The 19,533-nt window shown below is 39.7% G+C and overlaps 1 protein-coding gene across 2 annotated transcripts; it reads right to left on the bottom strand.

Annotated features, from left to right (window-relative positions):
* Nucleotides 1-1,990: 1,990 nt before the first annotated feature.
* podxl (podocalyxin-like) lies at nucleotides 1,991-17,013 on the bottom strand. Of its 2 annotated transcripts, XM_030785609.1 has the most exons (8): nucleotides 16,627-17,013; nucleotides 9,217-9,819; nucleotides 8,701-8,798; nucleotides 8,582-8,614; nucleotides 4,629-4,740; nucleotides 4,088-4,167; nucleotides 3,891-4,001; nucleotides 1,991-3,700 (listed from the first exon to the last, which is right to left on the bottom strand). In XM_030785609.1, exons 1-8 carry the CDS (start codon nucleotides 16,655-16,657, stop codon nucleotides 3,506-3,508), a joined length of 1,263 nt encoding a protein of 420 aa, XP_030641469.1. In that variant the 5' UTR covers nucleotides 16,658-17,013; the 3' UTR covers nucleotides 1,991-3,505. The 2 variants fall into 2 exon arrangements, with proteins under 2 accessions (XP_030641469.1, XP_030641477.1); XM_030785617.1 differs by lacking the exon at nucleotides 8,582-8,614.
* Between the last annotated feature and the right edge of the window lie 2,520 nt (nucleotides 17,014-19,533).

The raw sequence follows: 19,533 nt of genomic DNA, 5'->3' as shown, positions 1-19,533 counted from the left end.
TGGGCTGAGAGTAATGCAATGCAGTCCACACCTGAAAACAGATTAATCTTGGAGAAATAAATAATTGAATAAACATTTAGCTAATTTGGGTAAGAAATAATGAATGTAGATCAGTGATTAAGGTGTGTGTGTCTGTTTTCAATGTTTGTGTGTGTGTCAGTGATGGGCCATAAATCTCTCACATAACTAACTAAATACCGCTTTATAGAAATTAGGAAGCACATTGCTGTCCCAATAATGTATACCAGCCCTGCTTTAGATTTGACTAGCATGTATGTCAGTGATTGACTGATCTTGTGTTTTGCACTCAGCCAGTATATCCTGGTGTATCGGTGCACGGGGTCCTTTGTGAGCTTTGAGTATTTGACATTAGCCCTGTTGTCGTAGCAACCCCTGTTTGTCCCCATTGTCCTCATAATGCTTTTGGAATGTTTCTGGGTTGTACTGGACAGAACAGGATTTTTGACAGTGACTTGACTTGTATGTGGAATGTTATTTGTAAATATATAAAGTGTGTGTGTGTGTATATATAAACAGGTATTCACAGATTTTAAGATTATATTTACATATGTGTGTGTATATGTGTATGTATGTGTGCGTGTGTGTATATACACACACACACACATATAAATATAAAAAAAAATCTGTGAATACCTTCTTAATATTGCTAATCCTTTGAATTCTGAGGCATAGAATACTTAATATAAGGGGATTTGCTCTACCTGAAATCCCACAAACACTGAATTAAAAATGTTAGAGGGAGAAAGTCAAATCATAGAAAGTACCAATCAGACTGCAAATCCACACGGAGAAAAGATTTGTCTTGGGCAAAGCATACCAAAAATATGTTTGTGTGTTTATGTGTTTGTCATTTAAGCTTAAATTTTACAGTAACTTAAGGTCCCAATTTTAGTACAGGTAGTTCTAAATACCCAACAAACATCTGACAGTAAGTGACAGCTCATCTTTGTCCTTTGTTTGTGTAAGTTCAATTCTGAGGATTTGCAACCAAAATGGGCTTTTTTTTTTTTTTTTTTACTGAGGTTAGAATGGATTTTTCAATTATTATGGTGTAGTTTAGTGTTTGCCACATACCCCCAGCTATAGATTTGTTTAACTGGAATCTGATGGAGTGTGATTTCTTTATGTAAGCCCATTTCCCACTTTCCATGCCCATCACTTTGGCTGCACTCTGATCTCACGTTCAGGGATCTTACAGAACGTAAACCATTGCTGTGAATCGTCTCATGGTCCATGTCAGCCTGCTTCACCAGTGTTGCCATGCATTCTCATTTTTTAACTCCATGTCTGTCTGTGTGTGTGTGTGTGTGTGTGTAAGTGTGCTTGCAAAAAAAAAGTGTGTGTGTGTGCTTACTGTATGTGGATTTGCTGCACTTATTCTAAATATGATTAGCCCAGTTGTGGTCAAAGCTGCTTCTTAGTTCACGCCTGGGCATAATGAGAAAAATGTATTTATTTTGATTGCATTCAGGGCTGTTTCGCTGCAGTGATTTAGATTTTCTCCAGGAAACAAAGTATGAGAATAAGAGGAAAGAAACACTAAAAATGGGAGGGTTTTTTTTGTTTTGTTTTTTTAAAGAAGACAATGCCAAATACATTGACTTTCTCATTTTGGTGTGGTTTACAATTTAAGATAGAATGATCCCCGCCCCCCTTTCACTCTCCCCTCTTTTAAACAATGACAGGTACTCTGGGTTGTGAACACTACACTGTGGCTGACGTGAATGTGTAGATTGCATAAAAAAAAAAAAAACAACAAAAGTTGTATTGTATGTAATGTACATATTGAATAAAGATTGTATTTTGTTCAGGTTTTCTTAAGAAAATCAGCGTGTGAGCATTTTCTTTCTGCAAACAGAAAATATTGCATATATGGTGTATGTGTTCTGTTGGACGAGACAGAGATATGTGGTGCATTAGTGTTTGTACTTGATTAGCCTGAAAAGATGACTTTACTGAATTATTTCTTCAATTTGATTTTATTGGTATAAGAAAATATGGTTGCCCTTCTCAGAAATATTCATAATTGAGAAGAACAACTTCCAGTGTTTCAGACCCCCTGTTGTTTGTCTTGTCAGCAAACAAACTATAAATACAGGAATATAAAATACTTAGTCAACACTTTGGTGAAAGTCAAACCTCTAAACTGTATCTACATTAGACATCAGTGACATAGATTGGAAATCAAGTGAGTATACAGTAATATTTAACATTTGACATTTTGGCAAGATATCCTCAGTCATAATTAAACTCATTTGTCTAGTTTTTAAGCGTAAAATCACTTTTGCTAACATTGGAACATCTAGACGTACGTCTTCACATCCAACAAACATTATTGTCTTGTTGAAATGCAGGTGCTGAAACTACACATGTAATAATAGCGTAGCCCTCAGGCCTGGATGCTCTGTGGCTGACATGTAATTCAGCCTTCCAACATTGGAAATATTTTTACATAAGCACACTTCCAATAATACAATCAATCACAGTCTGTACTACATATATACAAAGCACTCCCAAATGTCTTCTGGTCAGGGTAAAAGGCAATTATGAGGCCTGACTGACATGCTTTGCCTTACAGAAATGTTTGTATGGAATGGTTTATAACACCGATTACGATGTTCTGCCCTACAAATCTGATAAGATTTGTCTTATGGGTTCATTTGAAAAATTATTTAGATCTGTGAAGGTGTGTTCTACAATATATAGTCAACTCAAGGAAACATTGAAACAGACCTAAAGAAAAGTCAGACAGGAATTTTTTTTTTTTTTTTTTACAGAAATGTCTTCCCATTTGCTCACATTAAAAACTACAATCCCAGAACTCCTTTTCAAAGGATAGTCTGGTCCATTCAACTCATTCTCACTTTGTTCGTTCTACAGGTTCAATGATGTTTAATTCGCCAGGACAAGAGTATCCTTGTATCCTGAGGTCTGTGTCTAAATTATCATTATCATTTAACATATAACAGTCACGCAGTAGGTTCTGGTTATCAAGTCTCTCTTCAATTAAAAAAAAAACAACAATAAATCAGTTGCAGTGTTATGTTTTTTTTAAATGTAACTCTAGCACGAAGAGTTTGAGGATCACTTAAAATTGTTTTATGTGAATGTGCAATACATAAAAAGGAGTGGAAATAAAAGAGTATTGGGACCAGGGGTAACTGGTCAGCCGTGGCTGAGATAAGTCACGTGGAAACGTCGAGTGACATTTTCATCAGATTCTTCATCACATTTTCATTTGAGTAAGCGCACTGGCAAGGGTCTGTGCTTTTTCTTTGTGTGCATTTTAATTTTGCTTCCAAATCTGTTGAAGTTTTGAATTACAACACAATCAATGGCCTGTCTTCATGCTTTGTTACTTTACTGGCACCCACTGGACTTCATACCTGGTGTGGTTATTAGGAACTCTGTTATGATTGTCAGTTATCCATGAAAATGGTAGGTGTCTATTGCCATGGCCACCACATTTCTGACAAGTTTCTCATTAGAGATGAGTGTCCTCTTCGTCAGGCATGTCATCTTTGACCAAGTTGTCGATGGGAACGATCCAGCTGTCATTAAATTCTCCATTCAGTGCCAACTTCTTCTCCTGCATCTCAGACTGCACCTCCATCACCTCCAGTGTGGGGTTGTCGTGGTAACCATTCTCCACTGTCTGCAACTCCTCTGTCAGGTGTTGCTGCAGATATGCAGTCAGTGGGTGGGTGAATATTTTCTTTTTCTTTTTTTTTTTTTTTTTAAATGTTGACTTGAGAAAATGCTCAGTTTGTACTTTTGACTTGTATGGTTGTATATTTTTTCTGCTGATGTTATGTCCTGTGCTGGGCTGTGTTTTCCCTGTGATTTGTTAACATTTGTTAATGACCTACCTGATTTTTCCTGTGTGATCTTCGGTGGCAGTAAACAGCAACAGCAATACCTATAATAATTGCTATTAGGGCACCACCGGAGGCCAACACAGCAATAACCACTTTGGGTAGCTACACAGGAGAAAACAGTAAGGTCATTCATTTGTTTTCTTCCATTTATACATGAATTTACAGTTTTTCTCTTTCAGGTTTCTTACCCCTCCCCTGTCATTCTCTTCATGGTGTTTACTCATATTCTTGATTTCTTGATAGTATTTGTTTGCTCTGTCTGTGTCAACTGTAGAAAAGAAAAAAATACTTTGCAATTACTGCTTATTTTTAGTTGGTCCCACAGATAAAAAAGAGAAATATCACAGCGACACGCTCTATAATACATATATGCCTCAACATATAGGGAGATAAAAAGACAAATTTCACTTGAGGACTCTAATGGTAATGCCATCTGTTAGGGTTGATGGAATTTATTCAACTCACTAATTTAACACCTGTCACATTACCTGTCTCAGAAGTACCAAATAATAAGTATATATCTGGCGAACCTTTAAATGTAAGCAAATGTACAACCAGTGGCAGCTATTCATACATACAAATCTGTGTTCGCCTACATAGAAATGGATTGTTCCACACATTGCTCTCTTGTGCACATATGCTGACATGTGAAGACTTTATTATAACCAGTATGTTTTTATATTCAAATAGTCTATGTTTGACAAAACCACAGAGCATAAATGGCTGTACCTTCATAGGTGAATTTCATGGACGTCACATTGTCATCTGGGGAAAAACTCAGAAGACACCTTGCACCCTTTGTTATGTTCATCTCTTCCTTTAACTTTTTGCACAGCATTGCCTGTTCAGAGGGGTAAAACAGACTTATGATTTTTCAGAATGGTGTCCTCAGTTAAGATTATAAAATCCGATTATATTATATTATAAATCTCAAAAAAGAAAATATTTTGGGTTTTTAAACTGAGTGTCGAAGAGCCAGAATATTTCCAGTGTGTACTCTTTTCATTCATTCATTCATTTTCTAAGCCACTTATCCTAATTAGGGTTGCGGGGTGCTGGAGCCTATCCTAGCGCTCATTGGGTGAAAAGGCGGGGGAAACACCCTGGACAGGTCGTCAAGCCTTGGCAGTGCAGACACACAGACAAACACATTCATGCACACATTCACGCCTAGGGGCAATTTAGTATCTCCAGTTCACCTGACTTACATGTCTTTGTACTGTGGGAGGAAACTGGAGCTCCTGGCGGAAACCCACACAGACATGGGGAGAAAATGCAAACTCCTGTGCATTCTTTCATTTTTTTAAAAATAAACTGTCTGATTCTCTTGGCCTCGTGTTACTTTAGCAGGTGTGTCATTTCTGCCCTGTTATTAATATGGAAAGGTCTAGTCTTGACCTGATAATCCATATGTGAACCAAGTTAAGACTCCAAGTTCTGCATCTCTTATTTCACTCTTGGAGCCAGAATGAGTAGTTATAGTTAAACATGTTTGAGTTTTAAAGCATAAGAGTGAAAAAAGTTGCTTACAATAACTTCTAAATGTAACCAAAAAACTATTGGTTAACTAGACTGAAAACTAAACATAATGAGATTATTCTCTACAAAATCTGTATTTCTGCAAATGATTGACCTCGCATAAGTAGTTGAATATATAATGAGTGGCCACTAAATCATTAAGGCAGATGCAGGGTTCAAACTCAGGCCAGCTTTTCTGTTTAGAGAACTGTTTTTGTCCTAAAACTAAGACGGGTCAGCCTGGAATTGTCTTTAACTGTAGTTTTGGGCTACCATACTCCACAGAACACCACAAAATAATATATGTGTAATTATATTATGATACCCATAACTGTTATTTCAACATGAACAGAATTAGGGGGAGCTTGGTTTAGAGCTTTAAAAGTTTTTCAGTATGCAAAATTTTGGGGCAGTTAGTTCCTGAACAAGCTGGTCCAGAACAAGGTGAGAGCAGCCAATTAGGGAGGAGAGGTCCAGCATAGCGGTGGGGATGAGCCAGCAAGATGCCTGGACAAAAGGGGAGCATGTAGCAGATAGGAGGATCACATTAACTGACCTATGACGGGCAGAACAACTCTGCATCAAGTTCTAAGTACAGGAAGTCTACGATGTCTTCCCAAGCCTGTCCAACTTGCACGGCTGGGACCAAACTGAAACACCAGCATGTCCAATATGCCAGAAAAGTGGGACACTCAAGCGTGTCTTGAGCTGCCTGAGGGAAGGTCAGTTCAACTGGCGACATGACCAAGTGCTCAAGACCATCGTGGGGACAATGTGCAGTTCTACCAACAGCAACCAGAAGCCTGCTGTAGATGGCACTTTGTTCTGGAGGCCAAAACCCATCAAGTAAATCATCACATTCATCAGAGTTGGAGAAGAGCCAAGGTCCACACCTAATGTAGCCATGGGGCTTCTCAACACTGAGAAGGACTGGCACCTGATGGCAGGCTTGGGCAGGCAACTCAAGTTTCCCCAGGTACTGCCAAGACCACCCTCTGGCCAGACATTTTTACTGGTGTGAGAGTCACTGAAGGTTATCATTGTGCCGAAGCCAACAGTGCCGTGGAGAGCACACATGGAGGAGGCCTTCAAACAGAAGAAGGAGAATTATGAAGGATTGGTTAGGGACTGCCACAGACAAGGCTGAAGGCCCAGGTGCATGCCAGTGGAGGAAGGATAAAGAGGCTTTGAAAGGGCACTCCCTCTGCAAGGCTTATAAAACACTTGGCATTGCTGGAGAGGGGAGGAAGAGAGCCACCAACACAGGCTGCAGAGAAAGCCTCCAGATCGCCGCTCTGGATCAAGAGAGGGTATACGTCAATTGCAGCTAGGAAACAAGCTGAGGCTTAATCAACCTCCATTCGGTTACCTCGACGGGAGTGTCTGATGTTGAAAGACCTGAAACGCCCAAGGGCTCCATGTTACATTACTGATAATGTTCCCTAATGTAACATCAGAGTATGTTTCATAGCTATAATTGAGATTATCATGAAAATTACTGATAATATTAATGAAAATTATGAACGTTTATCCTAATCTTCAGATACTTCCCTCTTTTCCCTTTGCTAAATGCCTTTATTAGATGATTTTCTCATTTCCCATGCTGGTGGAAATGGACATGCAGTGCTGTTTGGAACTTTGTCAGAGGGAGGAGTGGGAAAGAGGGAAATGAGTGAAAGGCAGGAAGCTTTTCCACTGAGGCATATTTCCACCTTGTGACAACCAGACCTTTTCTTAAAAGGATGGTGTGCTGTTTCCTGTCCTATCATTGGAAACCAAAGCGGCACTGCTTAATGGATGATAGATAATGGAACATGTAGCTATAGTTATACACACAAAACATGCTGGAATTCTTCGGTATAGGAATGATATCCTCTTAACATGGCCTTTATTAGTTTTTCATAATTCCATTGACTGCATGGCTATGTATGTATATCTATCTATGAATGTATGACTTTGCTGCACAAATAAGGAAAAAATGTTTGTTTTACTGGTTCTTTGTTTAGAGAGGCAAAGCTGGCATTGTAGGAACCTGCCAAAATGCTCATATGTCACTCGTCTTTGTCTCTCTCCACTGGCTGGCTGTTGCTGCCTGCATCAAGTTCAAGGACTTGATTCTGACCTTCAGAGCAGCCAATGGAAACATACTTGTCTACATCCAATCTGTGATCAAACCATACATCCCAGGCTGCTAGCTCAGGTCTACTTCAGCTAGACCTCTAGTGGTACTGGGTATAGGTTAAGGTTCCCGGGTATTTTTACATCTAAATCCAAAATTGTGGAACAAGTTCACTCTCTCCATCAGATGCTCAGACAAACTGAACACATTCAAAAGAATGCCTCAAGATTGACATCTTTCACATCTGTCTGACCCCTTCTCCACTAACTTAATTTGTCTGCATTTTAGTTGCAAGGAGAAACAAAGAAATTGACTCCATAAAACACTAAAACCATGCACAGCCTTTCCTGTTGTGTGTTGAGATGTGCTGATTTAAATCTATTCTCAATGCTCTTTTGTAAGCTGCCTTTGTCACGTAAGGGATAATGTATAGCGAGCCGGTAATTAAGCGAAATAAACCCTAACAGGGTGATGCAGGACCCCGATGCAAAATGGAGGGGTCTTGAATCACCCTGAAGGGTTTTATTTTGCGATAATGATTGGCTCGCTGCACATTATCCCTCTTATTACACGGCTGCCTATTAAAGGAATCAATAATTTGACAATAATATTGATTTAAAAATTATTATACTGATTTATAAGTGATTGTATTACTTCCGCTAAAAAAAAAGTCTCATAGCAACGGTCTGATATTTGTAGCAGCGGTCTGCTATTCAGAAATAAGACTGTAGAATGCTGTAATCGACCAATCAGAATCTAGTATTCAACAAAGCCGTGTAAGAAATTGTTTTTAAAGTGTTTAGTGTTTGCCAAATGATTAATGTAAATGACTCCATTGTAAATGTTGTCATGGCCCACTGCAGGATTCTAAACTTCATAGTTTAAGAGAAGTTCAATAAAAAAGACGTTATAACTAAACACAGGTAGAGGGGCAAGGCCCTCTTGCTCAGTGGAGTAGAGCTTAAACTGGGGTGTCGCTGCAATGTTATCCATGGTAAATCTCCCATACTGTTATGGAGTGGTATAAAAAAATTATTATATTTACCTCTAGACTACTGTCATGGGTGTTCATGTTGACCTGCAAAAGAATGTCAAGCCCATGAATTTGGAGACAAGTACAAACTGGTGACACACACAAACACAAAGCCACACACAAAGTCTTACTTCGACTGTTCTGGGCGGTCTTGTCGTGGTGATGGGGTATCTTGTCGTGATGATGGTTCTTGCACTATGTTCTGAAGGCTTGAATACAGTTGATGTTTCTAAATGATTCAGTCAATAAAAAAGAATTCAGTTAATTATATGTGATGACTGATCTTTTTATTACTTTTCTCAAATCTGACAATAACAAAAAACTAATCTGTAAATATTTTGAGAGGTAATGACATACGACAATTAGGCTTACAACACATCCCATAGACTTTTTAGGGATGGGAATTAGCAAATTTTGGACAGTTATCTTATAACTTACTAATTAACAAGGTATGTGCCTCAGATTTGCTCTCTGATACCAGCTAAAAATGTCTAATTTTATCCCTTCCAAAATATACCGGGGTAGAGCTGCAGCATTTCACTGCAGAGCCTTGTGAGGTTAAAAGAGAATAATTTTGTAGATGTTAGACTAATGCATGTGAGTACATATAAGAAGACTTGTTGTCAAGATCTCAGGTTAGTGTTTACCTTTTGCTGTACTGAGAACCTGGGATGTGGTCTCTGAAGGGCTTTGGGAGGTGTGGTCTTTTTGTGTTGAGGTTCTACCAACAGTACTTGCTGATGGAGAGAGTGATGATGTGTCAGGAGTTCCTCTGGAGGCAGGTGAAGTTGCTTGAGTATTGTTGTTAGGAATGGCGGGAGTAGTAGCAGAGGGACTGGTGAGGTTGATAACAGGAGAAGTGGAGGTGTTGAAAGCAGAAGTAGCGTCGTGGTTCGTAATAGAAGGAGAGGTGATGGTGGCATTATCAGTGGAGGTCTGAGACACTGGAGAAGCAGTGGTGTCAGAAGGCGGAGTGGCAGTGTGAGTGGTTGAAGGAGTGGAGAGGATGTTAGTCGCAGGAGAAGCGGTGGTGTGAATTGCAGTAGTGGTGATGTCATTGGCAGGAGAAATGGAGGTGTAATTGGTGGAGGGAGCGATGGTACTAAGGGCAGAATGAGCAGTGGAAATGCTGACAGTGGAAGTAGCCTTGGCGGTGGCGGAAACGATGCTGGAGTTTACAGGTACGGCAGCAGTGGCAAACGTGCCATTTGATGTGGGAATCTCAGCGTGAATGCTGTAGAAAAGAAAGCCTAAAAGAAATGCAGACAAAGACCAGTCAACAAAGTGAATGCTGGTTTCAATGTTTAACTCATTATCTATAAAGCCTCTACTGTACTTCATAAACAATCACAACAGCTGCTGTTCACTACATTCACCATATGTGTCCATCTCTACATTAAATCAATTAAAACCACAAAAGAATATTATAGCACATTATATATGCATCAGACATTTACCTATACTACTTGCTTATCTTCATCAGAAATATCTATCTATCTATCTATCTATCTATCTATCTATCTATCTATCTATCTATCTATCTATCTATCTATCTATCTATCTATCTATCTATCTATCTATCTATCTATCTATCAAAACAAAGAAAGAAAGAGAAAAGGAGAGGGGGTGGTTTAATGAACACAAAGATAAACTCAAATGTTTTCTTAAACCTACCCAATCACTAAATCAGCACATAGCTGAACTCTTATGAGAGGCTCAGGAGCAGAGAGTAGATTGTCAACTCACATACAACACAAATCAATATTATTATGACAAAAATCATCCTTGAAAAAGAGGTAAACTTGCAATAGAGACCGCTTCATACACAGTGAGGAAGACAGCTCAAGAGCCCCAAAAAATCAAGGGCTAGTACAACTGAAGAATATGGTTATCAAGTCTCCAAACCTACAGTTAGATGCATTTTCCATGCCAAGAAGCTAATAGGAAGGATTTCCCATAAGAAAAGCCTTTATTGTGAACAGCCATCTGTGTTTGTGCCCTGCATTTGCTATAGAATTGGAATTGAGTGCTTTTAGCTGAATATACAGCTCCTTGGTCATTTACACCAAACGTTGGCGTTAGACCTTTGATATTATGGTTTTTCTGTTGAAACAACAGCACAAGAAGCTCAAAGTGGCAGTAGATTTTGTCTATGAATTTGGTTTGCACTGACAGGAGACTGAAACTCTGCTGCAAGAGAATCTTCCTGCAAGACAATTACTTCAAGCTTACATCAAAATTCCGATTTTTCTGAATTCTGGATGCCAACCGATAGTTTATACAAAGAGAGAGATGGGTGGATGGATGGATGGATGGACAGATGGATGGACAGAGAGATAGATACATAAGCTTGAGTAAATTAAGCTAATTTAAGTACAATGCAGCTGTACAGTGACAGGGAGGGTTTGCACACACAAACTCTATTTATAGTAAACAGGACAAAGCTCACAATAACTCTAGGAAATAACACACCTACTCTCATGGGCTGAACCTCATTCGCCCAAACAATAGTGGCCAGTCCTTAAACGAGACCCTTTTAATATGTTCAGCGACAACGATTTACATGTAAACATACAGACATATGTACCTTCATAAACATTTATAACGCAAATCATGGAAATATACATACAATATTTTTACCTTCATTACATGAAAGTTCTAATGAATTGGAACAGAGTGACATCTCTGAGATAATATGGCACATGCTTGAGCTGAATTATCAAACTGAGACATAGATTCTAAACTTAACAACTGGTGACAATGACCAGTGGCTCATGTCATAAAGGAAAACAGTTCTCTGTGTGTGTGGGTGCATATGTTAGACAGGAAACTTTTACCACCCAAAGAGGACCTCACTGCTTACAGTAACAGCCCATTGTTAGTTGTGAGCTACACCCTATGCTATACATTTAGAATTTATGAGGCTGTGCAAAATTCAGTACTTTTTTTTTTCTTTTGCCTGTTTCAATTAAACAAAAGCATTTCAGTCACCTCTTTAAAACAACCATTGTCTAAAAATGAAACCTCACCATTGGTCATCCAGAATGAAGATGTAAGTTGTGACCCTGTGGGTTGTCAGCAGGATAAGAAGTGGTTGTCATGGTAATGTAACGTCACATTGTTTGCAGGCAGTTTAGGGAAAGAGGGTGTTCGGTGGAGATGAAACCCTTGACCCTCTCTAATCTTGCCTGCTGTCTACACATTTTATCATGCAGTTCTGTGGTCTCCTCTTTTCTCATAGACCAGCAGACGCTACCCCATTATAAACACAGAAACAAATACTGTCAGTGATGTCAAGCAATGCATGGAGAAAACAGTCTGAGGGGTAGGTGGAGCCTACATATCTGACCTTTACACACTGTGTGACGTGGCACTGAAAAACAGTCCGCTGCAATATGGTTTCATATTGTTTTTGTACTATTGTTGTTTAACAGTACAGCACAGTACAGCTAGTACAGTATAATTTTGCAAGGCTACGATGACATTATTTATCTCAGTCAAGTTTCACACTGAAGAAAGGGGAACAACAGTTGGTTGATTTTTTTTTCCTCCTTTCTTTGGACCTCACTCATCTCCTGCTGGTTGCTATGGTTCCATCTTCAGGACTGACCCTCGTTGACCCTGCTGTCAGTGGCAGTCTGTTTATCACCCACCAACACTATCACTGATCCCAACACTATCAGTGTGGATCCTGGAGGAGGCATTGGACCCTCCAGTCTCATAGTGTTTTCTGTGTCTTCCTGCTTATTGTTGACTCATTCATGGAATAAAATATGTTGTTAATCATTGAATAGACAAACATGTCTTTTCCTGAGGAAAATGGGTTATGTTATATTTCTGCTATATCCAGTTTAATAGGATATGTTAACTGTGACTTGGATTGTTGTGGTTGGATTCAATGCCATTCATCTAAAACATGTCAAACATATAGTTATCATGTTGAGAAGTATGTCTTATGTCTGCTTTTGCAGTTCCTCACTACAAAAATTCCTTAGTTATACATGGTTCCTGTTTGTCTTCATCACATTACTTATACTTGAACCTCATGTCTGTGTATTAATTTAACACTGTGTTCCACTACCTGCTCTCACCTCTTCTGTTTCACTTTTATACAGAGTAAATAAAATTAGAATGAGACAGTGGCTATTGCAACAAACTCCAAAGATGTCTGTTTTCAGCAGGTTACAAAGTGGATCTTGTTCAGTGTGAGGTCAGTTTATGCAGTCAAAAAAAGAATGATTGTGGCACAGGAGGGTGGAGACATGTTGAACTGTTTGTCTTCCTGCTGGTGGTAATAATAAAATAACAATCAAGGCTCAGAGAAACACACAAAGAGAAAGAAAGATCACAGAGGCCTTGTGTGTACACTTACCCATAGAGAGAACCCTGTTTGTACACTACATAGACATGTGCTCCCACTCAACCTAAAAATCAATAATTAATATCCTACTCTTTCATTTTAACCCGGTGAAAATACGTTCAAATGTCTTTGTAGTGTGGGTGAATTTTTTTTTACTGATGAGTTATCAAGATTTATGTATATAAAATGTGAAGTTCTCTGTTATGAGAAAATGTGACATGGACCAGCCTTGGCCTTCTGAAATTTTAGGCAGAATATCTGTTTGGTGTTGTAATGAAGCAGAAGTACATGAAGCAGTGGCAGAAGGCAGTCCTGTCTTTAGCTAGATGGCACTGAGGTCACAGAGACACCTCTTGCACCACACGTGAGTGTGCTGGGGGAAAGGTACTCTGTCACTCTGGCCCCCCTACTGTGTCCCAGGCCTTTCAGGGCCCACAACCCCATCTCCTCTCCCTGTTATGGTGTTCTATTCAGAGGGGTAATTCAACAGGCCTACTCCCTCTGCAAAAGGGGTGGGGTGGCTTCTTTATAAAGCAGAGTCACATCTAACCCCTCTTTTGAGAGGAGGAGAAGGACTGGGAATGTAAAAATGCTTTGTATGAATAAAGGAAAGACAGGAGAAAAGGAAAGGGGCTGGATAGGGCTGGAAGGAGGTAGGTAGGACAAGATAACCTGTCTTTGCATGTCATAGAAAAATCTATACTGTGTCACACAGACATACAACAACACAAACAGACACACTGAGGCACCATGGTACTGTGCTTAACTGCAGTGAGGTAGTGCTTTGAAAAAGGAACAAGGAAAAAGGAAAAGAGGTAACAACAGTGTGACATCCCTGATAATAAACCTTGACAAAGCAGCTAAGAGCAGGGCTTCAGAGAAGACAGTGAGAAAAATGAGTAGTGGCCCAGACACCTCGTCAGTGAGGGACAGATTGATCACCTGAAATTAGCAAAGTTTAAAGCGCTCGTGTTGCCTGAGATATATCATTTCCACAAAAATTGGAATGATTTTGTTTGTGTGTGTGTGTGTGTGTGTGTGTGTGTGTGTGTGTGTGTAAAAGAAGTGCATAAAAGAAGGCATTGGAGAAAATAACTACAGAGCAAGAGAAATTTAATTCCCTTGCATAAAATGATCCATCTACATGTATTGAAACATATATTCAATAACATATATTAAACCTGCATAAAGAGAAGACCATGGCCAAGGACCCTCCCATTCACCAGCCTCATCTGCTCCCTGTAACCATCTCTGTCACCTAACTGTCTAGGAGAGCTTGTCTGTTCCTGATACTGTTTTAATCATCTTCACCATTTTCTTATTGTGGTATTGTTTTGTCCTTTCATTTCCTTTGCTGTTATCAGTGTGTTAATGATATTTTAAGTGAGAGTCATGATAAAGCACCTTGACTTGCACTGAGAGAGTGAGAGAGAGGGGAAGAGATGGGAGGGAAGGAGGGAAGGACCAAAGGAATGCGGTGGTGCCAGCCACAAGAGTGATTAATATAGAGGAGGAGAGGATGACTGTGAATCTATCATGGAGCTCTTGCACTCTTGATACACGTTGCTTTCCAAAACACTCACACACAAACACACATCTTTCCACTAGTGGCAGTATGTTAGTTGACAGGTATTACAAACATAGTTTCCTGCATAAAGGGGAAAAAAATAACTCTATCAAGGAAGCCAAATATTCATAGCAGTATACATATGCCTGTGGCCTTGTGAGCAGAGCCTACTGGCAAGCTAAGACAGGGGTGGAACTGAGCTTTGGGAAATTAGAGCCACACCTACCATGGGAACCAGGATGTTGATAAAAGCGTTTTCCTAGCTATTGTTCTACAGTTGCTTGCACTTCATTTAGGCCAGCTGCTGCTCAAAGCATCCTGACCAAACTTCAGTCTCTGAGATTATGACATCAGATTTAAAAATGTGCACAGAACTTCACTTCAGAGAGGGATGTCAAAGTGATTCACTGTGCTTGTCATTATGGGACACATCTTATGTAAATGTACTGTCAAAAGAATCTCCACATCCTAACCAAAGAGAATTTCTATCCAATGTCACATGATTAATTCTGATTAATGTTTAGGCCCAGAAAACGATCTGTATAGAAATCATAATTGAATACGAATACAATTAGATAATAAAGCTTGTAACAACTACCATAGTGTTTGAAGACTTCATACAAATGCACTTAACGGTCCAGGAAACATCATTAATTGACTACCTGTCGCAGTGATGGCCTCAAGAGTAATTATATGGAAGGTGTGTATAGTGGTTATTCCTGTGTATGTTTCATGTGGAGTATGTTTTTGTTTGTGTTGGACTGCAATCTGACCTGTTTGATTAGGCTTGGGCATTTACTCTTAATACATTTGGCCTTAACATCGATATTAAAATATTCACGTATGCTTTCATAAATTACAAAAACAATGGCTTAAATGGCTTTGAAATTAATTCACACAGTCTCATTGATGAGCCAGTTTAGATTTGGTAATCTGAACAACAACACAAATTTCTTTGACCTGTGCCCTAAAATTACACTTGGCAGCTTTGTGGGTGTTTATTAGATCGCTAGTTCAAAAGGCAGTTTAATAGGGCAACATTGGCAATATTAACCCTAACTTGTATTAGGAGTGCTTTCACTGCTGAAGACGTTTGTTCCGAGGCAAAACTGCTACGAGGTAATGTGCTTCGCATAAGTGACCCTTGCAGGAGACAGATTATAAACGGAAGAATGCTGAGTTATCAATTAGATAATTTAGGGTGGTGTGGGCTACATCGTGAACGGACCAAAATGCTTGGTCTATCCAAAATCCCTAAACGTCCATGTCCGACCGTGGGCTGAACTGAAAACACTACAGCTGCCCCCACAATAAATTTCACCAAAGTAACCGACAAGTGCAACAGTTGCTTAATTAAAAAATAACAATCCTCCTTCACAGCATCTCGTGTCCATCATCACCGCGCTTAATGTAGAGCCATCGCTGTTGTCAGTTAAGGAGAATAATTTATTTGTGAATGTTTTCTGCTGCGGGGTACCACTGAAAATGGAGCCCGTGGAGCAGATGTTGCATTTCTCACAGCTCATGCGTGGAATGTAGTGGCACACTAGCCTCCTAATTATTTAAAAGTTTAACAGTGTCCCAGTTATTAGCGTCTTGATATTCGTAGTCTCCATTCACCTCACATTTCTTGAGACAATTCAGAAAACACGTTATTGTTTGTTTCTATCTCGAAGACGCGTTATTATTTGTTTCTGTGGCCCTATTTTAAGTCACACTGCAAAATGAGATCAGTGCTGATGAAACGAGGTGCCGATTCAATTTGTCCACATTATAAGCATTTCAAAACTGTACCAATTAAATTATAGCTGATGTGCCAAAAGGGAAGACTATAAGTCAAATTAAACATTAACAGCTATGGACGCACCAAAGTTGACATGTAAACTGGATGACAATGGGTGCAATTGACAGAAGCAGCCTATATGAATGCATACCACATCCAAACTTTTCTGCTGTAGTAAGGGTGACTTAATTATTTTACAGCAGTTGTTACTGCTCTTTAAATCACTGCTAATTAAACATAGGCCTACTTTCTCAATTTCCCAAAACTTCAGATTTCATAAATTAATTAAAACAACGGAAACAACATTTGCGACTCAAAGTCATGAAAAGAAAAAGAAAGAAACTCACCGAGTACGAAAAGTGTACACGTGATTTGCATTTTCGCCTTTCTGTTTGTGCCGCTGATTTGTTTTGCTGGGGATTTTCTATCCCAGAGATTTTGGTCACCTCGAAGATGTTACTTAAATGTGAAGAGATCCCTTTGCCTACTGATGTGATAAGGCGAGACTCTGTGCGGTTCCGCCTATCTTCCTGAATTTGTATTTGAAGTAAATGATTTTGCTGAAGTTATTGTTTTTGCTGAAAGCTCAAGAATGCTTTTGTATGCGAGTCCCCTCGGTCTCTCTACCCCTCTCTGAGTTGGGGGATTTGGGGAAAGTTTTTGGAGGGTTTCCTTGGCTGCACTAATTGTAAGTCGCTGTGGCTGGCTCCCGCACTCTCGCTATTCAAACGGAGACCGCTGGAGTGAGCTGAAGGCGCATTATACTTTCTGGGCGCGAGTCTGAAGCCGGACTGGTCCCTAGGTTCCGTTTTACGTGAACTGAAGATCTGTGATGGCACTGCCCCTTTCACTAGTGCACTGTATCATACAAGTTCTAGCGGAGAATTCAATGGAGTCCGACTGATTGACGATTTAAAGCATATCGAATGCACTGGCTATCATGAAATATTCGTAAAGTGGGTGTTTTTCCTCTCCTTGCACAAAGGAGTTGCCCTGAATGCTTTTTTTTAATTCTTTTATTTTATTAGTTTGTGTATCAGTTTATGTCTTACGCAACGTCATAATAAATACTTTCTTGGAAGTGCTTCTATACTGAATGTGTGGGATACATCCCAACTGTTTATAATGGGGAAACGCTTTTGGATCATTTACTTGAGAAAACTGCATGTGTGAGCAGCTGTTGATGTGTTTGTCTTTTGGATTTAGGATTTAGAAAGCCAGGATTTGACCCTGTTGGTGCACACTGAATTCACAGAACAGGAGGTCAGGCATTCAACATGTTCTCTTCATTAATGACATTTCATTTCTATTTTCACAAAATCATTATTTACCTTTTATTTATTTATTTTTATTTTTTATTTACTTAATGACACTAATCTAGTAGACATACAGTATCCTTTTAAATTGCAACAACTGCTACTGTAAAAATAATACACCTACAGGATTTGAATCTCATTAAGCATCGGCTGTTATTTGTCATTTTAGTTTGTCATGAATGCTTACGGGGAAATGTTTGGAGACTGAGCTGAGAGAGATAAATACATGGGTGTAGACACCTCCTCCTGGTTGGCTGTGTCCAGACTCAAACAGTTACTAGCACAACCGCATGCATGGACTCTCTGGTCGTCAGTGGAAAAAGATCAGTTTGATGTTTTATTTTAATCGCTGTTCAAAAGTTTTGTTCTTCCTCTTTTGTTGCTTTTTTTATTTGTTCATCACCAGAAAGAGAGAGAAAGGGAGAGTGTGTGTGTGTGTGTGTGTGTGTGTATGCGTTCAGAGCACACAGTGGCTGTTACTCTCCCTCTCTTTCTGTCTGTCTCTCTCTCTCCCTCCCTCCAGCTCCGTGATATGAGAGACCCCTTTGATGTCGCCCGAAGATAAATAACAGTTTTGTGTGCCTTTCTTCTGTAGTTTACCTGTAACGACACTGGTGTCATAACTGACAAACCTAATGACAAGTCATCGTGGGCCAGACGTAGCTGACAGGCCTCTGTCTGGACAACCCTGTCTTAATCAGTTCTAATCTATGGCCTCTTTTGGCAAGTGATCTAGCTGAGAAAGAAATAAAGAAATTCTTGAAAGTAGTTGGATTTGATAGACATTAAGGGACATTCATTTAGCAGGGGGTATGAAGTAAGTTATGTTAATTTATTTTGGTTCTTTATGTAGATGCAGATACAGGGCACCTCATTTGTTAGAGTTCAGATTGTTGAGGTTCAATGTTTACACTGTTTCCAGCAAGACGGATAATGGAGTGCATTCTAAAGAGACGCAGGGCCCAGGGGTCAGCCCGCCGGTGCCGAGCCACACTCTCGCACCTCAGGCTTTGAGAATTTCTCTCCCGTTAGCTCAATCACTCTTAGGCTGCATTGCTAAAGTTTTGTCTTGGGGCAGCTGCTTGCCTGCCTTGCCTCATTAGAGACTGACAATGGTGTGGGCATTCCAGGAATGTGAGCGCATATTCTCTCTCTGCGCTCTCTCTCCTCCTCAGATGCATATTGTGCCAAACACGGACAGGGCAGGGTCAAGTTCTCTCCGTGATAAATAGCATCTGTGAGCTACCCCTTTAATCAGTTTTTAGTCCATGCAGCTGGGTCTCATTCACATTATGTATGGGGAGAATACCTTTTAGTTTTCTGTCATACTGACATTGATGATGACGGTTTTGTGAAACATTGCTTTTCTGATTCCCTCGCTTAGAGTTTTAAATAATGTAGAAAACCAAATATTCTTTCTGTAAAGTTCTTTGAACAAATTTTAAGTAAGTTTTAGGGGCAGATATTCTTTTATCAGTGAATTCTTTAGCCATGAGGTAGTTAGGAGTGTGTGGTGTTCAGTGTAAGACTCCCACATTGGCAGATTCCCTTAGGAGGAGTTTCTCTGAAGTTTGACTTGATAGGGCAAAAGGGGCACTTTGGATGATGAACCGGGGTAAATCTGAGGTAACATGCTGAGTGAAGTGTAGACATGCTTTCACTGAGCGGGTCGTGGGTGTGTTTGAGCTCATTTTACTGTCTCAGTGCAGGAGAGGCCAAAGGAGTACAGGCAGTCTGACACACACAAGAATGTAACAGTTTTTCAGTACAAATCAGAGCACTGAAAAAGCACCCCAGGCTTATTCAGTCTCACATATAGGCCTGTCGTATGATGTGGCAAAACTGCTTAAGAATGTAGCTTACTAACTGATAGGCTTGTTTTTGCTTAGGATGTTTTCCTGTGGCCCGGATGGCATGTTTTGTGTTCAGATATGTGTT

Source organism: Chanos chanos, chromosome 1 (genome assembly GCF_902362185.1).
Source record: "Chanos chanos chromosome 1, fChaCha1.1, whole genome shotgun sequence".
Classification (NCBI taxonomy): domain Eukaryota; kingdom Metazoa; phylum Chordata; class Actinopteri; order Gonorynchiformes; family Chanidae; genus Chanos; species Chanos chanos.
The sequence above is the reverse complement of the archived record's forward strand: the minus strand, read 5'-3'. Positions and strand labels throughout refer to the sequence as shown.

What these genes read in the sequence shown, in the direction of transcription:
- podxl (XM_030785609.1), bottom strand. Translation starts at nt 16,657, where the DNA reads ATGCAAATCACGTGTACACTTTTCGTACTCG. An exon ending in GTGTACACTTTTCGTACTCG is followed by an intron (nt 9,820 to 16,626) that starts GTGAGTTTCTTT and finishes CATTTCTTTTAG; the next exon opens with GCTTTCTTTTCTACAGCATT. An exon ending in GGTTCTCAGTACAGCAAAAG is followed by an intron (nt 8,799 to 9,216) that starts GTAAACACTAAC and finishes TGAATCATTTAG; the next exon opens with AAACATCAACTGTATTCAAG.